The following is a 12,540-nucleotide window of genomic DNA, read 5'->3' as shown; positions in this document are numbered from 1 at the left end:
ATTGTTTATTTTTTCCTTTGTGTTTGAATGAAATAAAGACTTACTACTACTACTACTACTATACACACTGTAAACCAACATAAGGTAGCAGAACACATAAGAAATTGATTCAACTCATTGCGTCAGTGTTTTGGAGAGGCAGGCAGCAGTGTTGGTTGAAGTAATAGAGAAGGAATAATTAGGGTCAAAATGTTCTAAATCAAACATTTCTTCAAAATCCAGTTAAAAGACTTCCATGTTTTTTAGTTTGGCTTCACATTTTGATTGAAAATACATTACATTGTTAGTAAGGAACTGGACTATACAGTAAAATTATACTTTTGCAATAGGCAATGGGAGGCGAATCTACTTATAGCTCTACTCATGTAATCTCCTTGTACATCAACGTTTTACAAAGAAATTAAAAAATGCATTAAAGCAAATTATTAAGAATCTTAATCTCAAGCGATTAGTTCAAGATAACAAAATTAGATTAGTTATATCAACTCAAAAGAGGAAAACAATGACAAATTGTTCAATGCAAACTAAATAAGTAGAAATTTTAATTTAAGTTTAAAGTATGTAATTTACTCATTTCGAACATTCGGGTTCACAGTGAAGCCTAACGTAGAGAAACAATGACGACAACTGCTTGTACTTCAGCGTATACTCCGATTTACATTCAGAGCTATAAATCTCGAAGAAGTTCAGAAAAACGCTGGAGGTGAAAGACCTCAGGATATACTGCTGACAAACATTTTAGATGCAAAGGGACCACGTATCATCGAAATCCCCTCAGATTTGTTGCCTTGCAGGCGTTTTCTATCGTCAACGGGGCCGCCATGTTGGAACGGTGCTCATGTTCATTGTAAATGCTCATTTTAAAATTGTAAAATTGTATATAAGATACCTCTATTCTACTAACTGTGTGCACTTTCCTTGCCTATTCTACTAACAGCTTGCACATTCCTCTCCTTTCCTCATGTGTCCTCAAGAGCTGTATGCAACAAGTTAATTTCTCCACTGTGAGATTAATAAAGGCGATCTTATCTTATCTTATCTAATCTTATGTGTGCATCGATAACACAAATACGTCTCTCAACAAATATGTCTGAATCTCTTTTAACTTTTTAAAACATGGATTCTGCATGGATTAAGTAAGTGTTTTCACTTCTCTTTCGGCATGAAAATAAACATTTGAACGTCATTTCACTTTTTTTTTTTACACTACAACGAGTCCTATATGTGTTGGTCAACCAAACTATGATATCACATATCTGTCAGGATAAAATATAATTAGATTAAATATCAACAAGCATTTTTTAATTTTTTTTATGTTTTCTCCAGCGGTGTGGTCTCGTGCCATTATTGTGAAAGTGAACTTCCGGTCACAGCTCGCTCCGCTGCGCTTCTCTTCATAACACCGCTGCTTTCAGTCCGGACAGGTTCTCGTTGCGCTGGCAGGCAGGCGGTCCTCACTCAGCTGTTGTCGGGCTTGCGGGTCACGGAGGAGCCGCGGGACGCTGCGGGGAAACGGAACCGGCTCCGGTAAGGCGCGAGGCGGCTGCAGCACGCGGAGAGGAGCGCTGGCCCCGCAAAAAGTTTGGATTTCAGTAAACTGATGCTGGATGCGACAAAATCAGGTGTGGGTCTTCCTCAAGTTTTTACTGCTCCCCCTGAGATCTTTATCTAAGAAGCCTTTTTGTTTTTGTTTATTTTTGTCTTGATCTGTGTGCTTGTTTTTGGAAGAAAATATTTGCGCGTGTGCGCAATAACAGCAATGATGATTTTCATCTCACATCTCTTTCATTTGATCTTTTTTTTTGAGAGGTTGTTGGAGAAAGTTGCTTTGAAAACATGTCAGTCGACAAGTGCAGGAGAGATTATAATATTTCTGTTTGTGAAATTTGAACTGAAGAAACTTCCAACAACTTATTTATGTTGAATATTTCCCAGCATCATGTTCCACCCATATCCTCCATCTATTCCTGCGTTACATTTTCGGAAGTTTTCTTTGCATCCCTCATCACATTTGTCTTTCTTCAGCTTATAATGATGCGTTTAAAACGTCCAGGTCTGTGGCACCGATACACCTGATGAACCCCCCCGTGTCTTGTGACACTGTGACACTGCTGGCTTCACGCGCCTGATCCTGGGGCATCCCTGACATATTCCTGTTCAGGATGAGGACTGATTAATCCTGCACACATGCTTACAACAGATTTAACAGCCTTCTGTTGAGTTGAGTTCTCGACCTGTCATGTTAATCAGTGCTGATGGAAATAAAATAAAACAATCACAGCTGTATGGGGAGGGAGGTTATTTATATCTGATATTATGTGGACTTCTTAAGGTAAGCAGGTAATCCTGGGATTGTATTTTTTTCCCTCTATATGTGGATGCTGAGTGGATGTTGTTAGAAAGAACGGGCCTGATAAGTCAAGTGAATGACTGAAGTGATTGAGACAAACTGGGTCTGTTTGTTCAGTAGAGACTTTATAAGCAGCGGATTCTCCTGCTGAGCGGCTCTGGTAGATGAATGCTGCAATCTGTTTGGCTCCTTTGTACTTTGGTATTGAAGAGCTTTGTTTTGGTCACAGAAAACAGGATTTTTTTTTTTTACAACCGTGAGCAGAACGTGAAAGAGAATATTTAATCATCAGCTATTTACTGCAAGTTTTAATAAAGCAATGTCGCATTAGAGGGAGCAGGGATGGACTGGATATCAGCAAGGCTGTGCTCATTTAGAGCTGCTCATTATTTGTTGAAAAGATAAAACTGTCATTACGTTTTGTGCATTTTCTTATTGCTATATGCATTAATAAGTGTGACACGCGAGCGACGTCTCCAAAGTCATTTTATATTAAATATATTTTTCATCCAATCAAAGTCCTCTATTGTGACCAGCAGTGGTACAGATGAATGAAGTGATGCTATTTGAAAATAATAATAATAATAATTATAAACAGTTTTGTCAGATAGATTTTCAGGCATTTTAAAATGTTACATTTTGACATCCTGTTAAAATGTTTTAAGATACTGGATTATTGACTTTTATGATAAAATGATAAAACAACATAAAAAACATGATAAAAAGGTGGAATTATTTTTAACAAATCTAACCATATAACATTTTATAATATATTTCCACTACCAAACCTATTTTATTTTAAAATATTACAGTGTAAAACCATCAATATGCCTTATTGCTGCCAATATGAACCAAAAAGAACAAACAATTTTTAACATTTTGATTTAATAAGATGTTGAGGGAAGTAGTTTACCTGCAGATTAGGAAAGATGAGAAAGTGACATTTATGATAATACCATGCTTAGCAGGTAAAAACGGTCCTAATTAAAGCTGCCTACACATCCAGGGAGCCACTGACAGTGTTTTTTTTTTGTATCCTCTCACCTCACCAGCTCAGTGTTTCAGCTTCACCAATATCCCATAATGACCCGCCCACATGTACAGCCTGCTCTGTGATCGTTGATTTAATCGCACACAGAGCAGAGGATGGTCACACTCTGAATCTGTGGCTCTTCACAATTGAACATTTTTACATTTTTACATGGATATATATATATATATCTATCTCAATGTAAAAATGTTTTTTTTACATTGAGATATAGATGTTACAGATGTTTTCTCGTCCAGCATGTCTGCCACCACATGAGGTTAGATCAAATATTTCTTGGCAAAAAAAAAAGCTTTGGAGCGTCTTTGTGCTCTTTGCAGGTCTAAAGTGCTGGAGCTCCTCTCACTGGGTGGAGAGCATGAGTAGTAAATGTGAGCTCTGTGGCTGTGCTTACTGTTCTGGCTGCTTTAAAAAAAACAAAAAAAACCATGACGCTGTGAGATCGTCGGAGGAAAAGTCATGTCTTTGTCAGGTTTACTGGAGATGTCTGCTTTCGACTTCACGTGGGACCAGAAGTGACGAGTGTAAAGACAGACGGAGTTACGATGTCAACACGGGAGCGAGAGTGTAGTTTGGTGATGGAGACATCCGCAGCCCGCGCGTCGTGATGGAGGCCAATGTAAACTACTTCCGACGGGCCGAGCCGGGGAGTCTTTGAGGATGAAACGGCAAATTTTTTTTTGTACAGACACGCGGCGAAGTACAACCTCTCCTTGTTGTTGTCTCGACGAGGAACCTCTGAGACCTGCAGTCGGATGTCCTGGTACTGCGATACCATATACCACATTTCTGCACTCTTGTGGCAAATGGTGCGTTGTTCATTCTAGTCGCCTGAGACGCTTGTGTGCATCCTCACGCACGTTGATAGTTGCTGTTTCAGATGAGATTCATCAGCATGTGTTCGGGTTTTCTGCATACAGTTTTCCTGTCCTCCAGCCTGGACCAGGGGTCTGCAATATTTAGCACCAAAAGAGCTTTTTCCGACAAAATAAAATTTGTCAGGAGCCGAAAAACACATGCTAATGATCTGAAATAAACACAGAAATTGCTATATGTACAAAAAAATAAGGCTGTGTTATTGAAGTATCACAGGCACAATTTAGATGCATTTCATTACATTGGTGGTTTTTGTTGCCATTTCTAAAAGGTTTTTCTTTGATGGATTTTTCCCACTTTAGCCATTTTATACATCTTGGCTATTTTAGCCCCTTTAGCTGTCGCTCAATGTTTCCTAATTAGAGTTTCAGCTACATAGTAATTTTTCTTTTTTTCTATATTCCTTTTTTTTTCTTATTTTCTCTTTTCTCTATTTTTTCCCCTTTTCTTTCTTTTTATCGTATTAAAAGCAATTTTTTTCTTCTTCTTTTTTTTTGTTTATTTCTTCTTTATTCCTTTTCCTCAAAGCTCAGTCTCACTTAGCTGTTTTACCACATTTAGCTGTTTGTGTCCTGCAGAATGTTTGAACGCCGGTGTGGAATGCAAATGAAGTAAAAAAAGGAAAACGAAGTGTTTGCTTGCAAATAATATGCCGAAAGCTTCACAGAGGAGCCGTAGAGCCACGTGTCGCCGACCCCTGGTCTGGACTCGCGGGCCGGCTTCTGTCAGGCTCTGTAACGTCGTGTTTGGAACGACTGCGCTCCGCCAGTTAGTGTGATTAAGCTGAGGAGCCACACGAGGTGGCCTGCAGTCTGGAGAGTGAGCCAGCCGGTCTACGTCGAACGTCGCGTCATGGAAACTTCTTTGACAGTGAAGGTGAAGTCCGACACGTTCGTGGTCAAATCCGCCGATGCTCATATATCCACACGCGTAAATTCGGAGGCTTCCTCAACCACTTTCAACTCATTTTTATGCAAAATAGGATCACCACTCTGCAGGTTCTTTGTGGTTCTTCACTGCTTGATCTTGTCGCTGCCTCACACCTTGCAATTTTTTTTTTTCCCTGTGATTTCGATCATCTGCTGCTCAAATGGCCCTTCGGCTATTTTGCTACGACCTTCTTTTGATCCGCCTCCTCCTCGCTGCTCTTATCTACGCCGTCATCTCCCGCTGAGCCAAAGGTGACCAGCGGCTCGCAACTGAGCAGCACATGCAGCGGGAGCCTGCGAGACCCAAGACTGAATTTCTAGACTTTCTGGATGTTTGTTGACCTCTGTGATTCCGTCTGCCCCCCTAAACCTCCCCACCCCCCCACCCTAAACCCTCCCCACCCTTCCTCCTTCTCCCTCTGCCTGACTGCTGCCCTTGATTTCATCCTACGTGGAGGCCAATCAGAGCGGCGCCGTGACCTTCACATGGATTCTTTGAAAAGTTTTGGTGCCAGGCCCGGTGACGTACTTTGCGCTCAACTTTTTCGGTTTCCTTTTGCCAGAACAAACACGCGGCTAATTCCCCAATTATCTGGGCGTGTCTTGGCACCGGAGGACGTCATTGTAGCAAAAGCGGCACAGCACAGTTATATTCGGCCGTGTCGCCATCAAAGGTTTATCGATCTGAAGCATGCGAAGAACAATCTGTCGAGGCTTTGTTCTATATCAACAAAGGGATATATGTCATTTTGGACGGTGGAGACTTCCTGATGAATTCCACATTTCTATCTATTTATCAATTTGTTTGGGAGCACATCACTCCAGTTTGAGCCTCACTGGAGATTTTATTGCTTGTTTTGAAAGTGGTAAATTGTTCGGCGCTGCCTTATTTATCTGAGCTTTTACATGTTCATACTCCAATTTCATCGTTCAAGCAGACGGTCCTTTAGGTTCATAGATCCAGTAGAGGTTGACGTGCCTTTTTTGTGGCTCCGCCCGTCTGTGGAACCTTTTCAAATTGGAATGCATTTTAGGAGCTTGAAAACTGAGCTGTTAAAAAAACGGGTTCCAGAGTGGAGACATTTGAAAACGCCGCCTCAGCCTGGAGGTGTGGGACGGGCAACGATGAGCTGAAAACGATGATGTCATCGCCCCACCTCTCGACCCGATAACCCTGTGACGCCACTTGGCAACAACAATGGAGGATTACATGCCAGATGGTAGATTTGTTGATTTCTCAGTGTTTGCATGCTCAGTGTCTTTTTTGTTTTTGGTGTATTGTAGTTACCACGCCACCTATAGGCCTGGCAGAGGTACTACATCGTTTTGAGTGGTTTTCGTGGTGTGGACAGGGGGCCTTGGTCTCTTGATAGCTTCATATAGCGTAACACTCTCCGGCTTTAATTCTAGTTGAGTTCTCGTGTTAAAATAAAGTTGACTGGACTCATAGTGCAGGGTGACGAGCAAGAAACTGCAACTAATATGAATATCAAAAAGGTGGAGAATGTTGCCCTTGTAGCTGTGTTGTGTGTCCCTGAAGTTGTGACGGTGGTCCATCCTCATCAGCCGGTCTGCGTCATAGCCCCTGGGCGAGGCTGCAGCGGGGCGGACATTAGGGTGGAGGTGGCCGCGGTCGGGGGTCAGGGACTTTGACAGCTGCCCGGAGCCTGTCCTGTTCCCTTTGCCCACCGCCTCCCTCTCGTCCCAGATGACTGACATGCCTGAGCAGAGATGCTGAGCCTCGGGGTCAGACCCGACGGAGGCCGCCTGCCCCTTGGTGGGGAGACGGAGGAGTGACACCGTTCAGCCCGGCGGGACTGTGATTCACTCTCGCTCCCGCCACGTCGTCTGCCACATCCTGGGCTCGTGTGACACCTTCGCCTCCCCTCCAACGCCCCGCACCTCAACGCGGGATGGATGTGGCACTGACGAGGTGGAGCAGAGGCAAACGGGAGGGCGGTTGTGAAGGGGGTGGGGGGGGGGGGGGATTTCACCTACAGCAACATCAGAGGGCAGATGCTCTCCAGCCGCACATTAAGCATCTGTGTGGAGCGGCATTCGCTCTAGTTTCAATTTGTTATGAAATCATTATCCTCATTAACAGAGAGCTCCTCTCTGCCGTTAAAAACACACACACACACACACACACACACACACACACACACACACACACACACACACACACACACACACACACACACACACACACACACACACACACACACACACACACACACACACACACACACACACACACACACACACACTTAATGACTCACAGTGGGTCCAGTGTTGAAACAGAACGTTCACGTTGCACAAACACACCCACAGTGGTGCATTGACGCTGAGGGTGAGTGACGCGGCTCCGAAGCCGAACACTGGCTCAGTGTTTTGGGCCAGGTACACTCCTCCTCGGCCACGCCGCACAACAACAACAACAGACACTAAATAGGTTGCTTGTTTCGCTCCAACTGAACTCCTCATGCCGCTCGAGACACTTTTCATGAATATTCAGACATCATATCTGCTATTGATGTGTATGTGTGTGGGTTTTTTATTTTTTTTACATTCATTGATGTACGTGTGATTTCATGCAAGGCCTTCTTCAGTAACACCCTGTTTCACAGACTTTCATTCACGTATTCATTCACTCATTCACACATTCACAGACATCGTCTTTCACTGAAGCTTTGCCAGACCTGTCTTCGGGCAACTGCCTTGCTCAGGGGCTTAATATCAGTTATGACAGATGTGGGTGTGTTTACTCATTGACGTTCTCAGTCTAGATAGTCGTTGTCAAGTGTCAGAATTGCAATTTGAGAGGCAACCACACGCAGGTCAAACATAACACCATCTTATTTTGTTTCTCAAAAACTGAAATATCACAAAACCTTCACACAGAAACCAAAACCCTAAAAATAGAGGGGAAATAAAGCAACGTTCAGTAACAAAACTATAAAATGTTATTAGAAACATGGAGGTTTTTTTTTACAGTATGTGACACAGTTTCACTAGTAATATAAACCAGTGGACTGCCAACAAATGTAATATAATATAAGTCACAATAAGGGAAAAAAAACCCCAAGATAAAGACAATAAAAGCATCAAACAGTGTATATACTGTATATACTGTACAGTATATATACTATATGATGGCATTTGAACTTGTTCTCCTCTGACATTAAGTGTGAAGACCTGAGTTCCAATCCAGGAAGGTTTTCCGAGCCGAGGCTGTGATGCTGGTTAAAGTAACTTTAAAAGGCAGCAGCTGAATAAACATTTACCGGGATTGTCCAGGAAGACCAGAGAAAATAGATGTTTAAGGCAAGATTTCAAAACACTCGGTGAGGCAGGTGACCTGACATGAATGGGATGTGAAGGAGGTGCAGAACACCACATGAATGAGACACTGGTGTGCACAAGGTGATCACATGGAGAAATGTGACGGGGCGTTTGTGCTCCAAAGTGCTCGGCAGGCACAAGAGAACCGGGCCAATATAGCTAACTGATTAATTACAGTGACATTTTGGGACAATGAGCAAATACTAGGGGCAGGCTCTCACCAAATAGAGTAGCCTGATATACTATTGCTTCTTAAAGAAAGTGGCATTTCTGGGCTGCTTTAAAAGTAATGAACTACCTGAGATCATCAGTGGCCCAGCAAAGACCTGGTGGACTTATACCATCGAAAACTAACCAAGAGATGGATTACAAGGATGAAATGAAAAACTAGAAAGCAAAAACTGTGAGAACATGGGAGGCAGTTGAGAGGAAGAGGTGATCATGATATCCAAGACAAAGTACCGCAGACAACCAGGTTCTCAATCTGTTCATCGTTTTCCACATTTGCACTTCCGCTTCCATTTTGCTGAATCGGCGGACGAAGTTCAATATCTGCTGTTGTATTTAGTTACTTTTCCTGAACAAGTCCAGTCGGCCTGTTCCACCCGAGAGCTTCGGCGTAAATAACACAACTTCAATTAAAACAGATCATACTGGGTGTACGCTGGATATTCCAGTAGGTACATTGTGTATTTCAACCGAGACTTTGCTGTAAAACACCAGGCAGCGAAAATAAAAATACCCTGCCTTTCACCACAAGCTATTTTTCTTTGTCTGTTCTGAATGAAAACAATGCAACAGTTGGAGTAAAATAGCTGCTCGGGATTATTTTGAGGATAATTACGTCCACGTTCATTCTGTCTGAAAGCCTTTTCGGGATGTTGTTCCACTGTCATTTAATTTATCTTTACCCTTCCTATTATTTAGTAGTTTTGCCCGTGAATAGAAAAGACTTCATATTTTAAAGTGCAGCACAAAAAGGCCTTTGAATGGTGCTACGTGCATTTGTTGGATGGGAGTCAAGCTCCAGCCAAAACCTATTGTGTCCATCTTGCCCATAATTGGCCCTTTTACCATAAATGCTTGGGCTCATTCAGAGCTTTAAAGAGTAAAGCGTGGCGAACCTGACGTTGGAGCGATGTGGAAAGCGTCCAGCAGGCTGGAGAATTGGCAGCTGTCGCCGGTGTCATCGGGATGTGGGGACGTGTCAAACGATGAATATGTAACACGGGCAGCAGTCAGGTGAGACTGGCACCCCGCTGATATGTGGATCAGCGCCGTGTCATCCGTTCCTCACTCACCTGTCGGGGCGCCGGAGCGAGTGTCTGTACCTGTGACACGCGTCCTTCCATCGCCGCGGTGGTTCTTCTCCCAGTGTTCCAGTTACATAATCTTCTCAAGTGCTTTCTCTGAAACTACATAATTACCAAGTTGGAAAAGGGCCTCGTTCAACGGAGAGGTTTTCTATTTGTGTGTGTGTCGTTAAGTGCATGGGATGTGCAATTCCTCTCAAGCGATGCTGCACTTGACCCAGGTCGTCTTGTTATTACTCACGGAGTGAGAATGCACATAATGAATCAGTTAAACATCTTTACTCACGGAACACTAATTCTATCTAAGAAAACGTGATCTGAATATCTTTTTGACTCGAGCAAGACGGCCCCGGTCCTATGTGTGTGTGTGTTTGTGTGTGTGTGTGTGTATGAAGGCGACAGTAGCTTTGGATTGTCTGAACTGAAATACATGTGCTTGTCCTTTTGAGAGCAGCATCTGTTTTGTCTCCCGCAGCGCAAACGGCTGCTCTTCTGATTCCAGATATCAGCTCTCAGAAGAGTCATTACAGCCCTCGGGAGGTGGTGCCAAAGCTTCCTCACCCCCTCCCTCCGCCCCACCGTCCCTCATTGATCAATCTGGAAAGACACCTAATCCATGCTGCTCACGCTAACCTCCACCGTCTGGAGGACTGGATCCGAGGCTCACTCTCTTGTTTTACCGTGTCTCTTATTGAACCGTGATGAGAGGAAGCCGGATATTGACGGGCGCGGCTCAGGTCACCCCAGATGGCCCGATCGCTCCGGCGATGGTGCAGAGGAGCCCGTGATGCCACTATTGACGTAGCAGCTGACTCAGAGTTGCTTATATCATTTGAGCAGCCCTCTTGTCTCTCTTCCTCTCTTTCTCTTTCTCTATCCGCATCTGCCATTTCCTCACAATGAGCCACGGCTTAGCAAACCTATCACTGTTGGCCTGGCCTTTGATTAAAAGTCAGATTATAACCCTCTTACCATATGTGGGCTGAGTAGAGTGTGTGTACGCGCACGCGCGTGTGTGTGTGTGTGTGCGTGTGCGGCCCTTTTATCACCGGTGTGAAACTGGTGGGCTCAGAGCGAGTGAAGAAAGCAAAGCTGGTTCTCTGCTCCTCAAGATCCGACATCAACTCCACTTCCTGTGGTTCACCATCCCTCTCAGCCCCCAGGCAGCAGCGGCCCAGACGCCAGCGCTTCACTCAAACACGCATCAACTCACCGAATCCACTAAATCACTTGTTTAAACTGCGTCGACTCGCCCCAGGTCTCTCCCTCTATTTCGTACCGATTTTGGCACATTGGCGCTTTGAGTTGTTGAGCAAAGTTTCAAAGCTTCACTGATTCATTGCATCCTCATTTTTGAACTTTGTATTCCCTTTGGTTTGCCCGTCTGGGATTTTACACAAACCTTTGAGGCAGCAAAGAGCTGAACCCACACAGAACTGCAGTCGGACTCCGTTTAGCCATCAGCCTGACTGCTCAGTTCAGCCCATCACAAAGTCGGAGCGGCCCGACAGACCCTATAATTGAACCACATTTTTATTTTATTTTTTTTTTCCTCTCCGTGTAGAGAAGAAGGGGCATCATTCAGCACTCGGCTCCCTGGGAGCGTTTCTGCTGACAGAACAGGCTGCTGAGGTTGACTTAACCGTCGTAACGGCGGTACTGTCAGAGAAGGGACATGGCTGGAGATAAAGACACGGGAGAAATGAGCTATTCTCCAGACGAGCCACACAAAGTTTCACAATGTCGATTAAAAAAAAAAAAAAAAAAATACTAGATAAAGCGCCCACTTCCTTTATATTAAACTGCATTTTATGGGAAAGTAAAAGTCGGGAGTCTGTGGGAAATTTTGCCAAATTGTATTTTTATTGCCAAGAAACATTGTCATGATGAAGAAATTGGAAACTTCCCTGCTTGTGCTTCCGTCACATAAAGTCTAAATAACACTCAAATAATGTGCAGTTTATTTATCTGCTCTTTCAGCAAAATTTCCATTGGGATGTTTCATATAGAGACTAAATATGCAGTCATCTTTGCACAACAGATCTAACATCAGTTCAACAACTGGACACAGATGTTATGTTAACCTTTTCTTATACTGATTTGTTGTGTAACTCGATAGATTGTTTGATTGATAGATGGGTAGATGTCACTTTATCGGCATTCATACATACACACCAAAGGTGCATACAAGAACTAAATTTTACTGCAAAGGCTCAACTTAGGCTTTTAAAAGTGTCTCATATAAAACCACACAGTAACACGTGTAAAATAAATGTCACCTTTAAAACGGTGATAAAGTGCCAGCGATGCGTCACAAAAGCTGGCGTTGTCCTGAGGACTTATGGGTTTCTGATAATTTATCGATGATTGTACTGGATTCATGTCCTCAAGACCTGATTATTGACTTCCTCATAGAAACAAATGGATCAAATCAAAAGCCAAACTGAACCACAAAACTCCAGATTGAATAAACTTGGCATCTTGTGGTGGGACTGGAAAAAAAGAGCATCAAAACAACATAAAATTTCAAAATTACTGTTTTTCTAGAAATTTCATTGAACACAGACACTCTGATCAGCCATATTATTAGAGCCACAGTCCAACAAACTGGTTTATGAGTGTGATTGATTGGCGTGAGCCCATGTGAACACTTCAGTCTGTCCTTTGAGTTCCTTCGTGTTG

The 12,540-nt window shown here is 43.3% G+C and overlaps 1 protein-coding gene across 1 annotated transcript in view; it reads left to right on the top strand.

Moving 5' to 3' along the window:
* Positions 1-1,511: 1,511 nt before the first annotated feature.
* Positions 1,512-12,540, top strand: part of znf385c (zinc finger protein 385C) — a gene marked incomplete at its 3' end in the record, with an annotated part of 155,742 nt that continues 144,713 nt past the window's right edge. Inside the window, 1 exon segment of the mRNA XM_080511423.1 lies at positions 1,512-1,622. Within this exon segment, the coding sequence (XP_080367549.1) occupies positions 1,601-1,622 (22 nt within the window). The 5' untranslated portion in view covers positions 1,512-1,600.

This window comes from Blennius ocellaris (assembly GCF_963422515.1).
Source record: "Blennius ocellaris genome assembly, chromosome: 16".
In the NCBI taxonomy this organism is placed as follows: domain Eukaryota; kingdom Metazoa; phylum Chordata; class Actinopteri; order Blenniiformes; family Blenniidae; genus Blennius; species Blennius ocellaris.
Note: the sequence above shows the minus strand (reverse complement) of the source record. Positions and strands in the feature narration are given on the sequence as shown.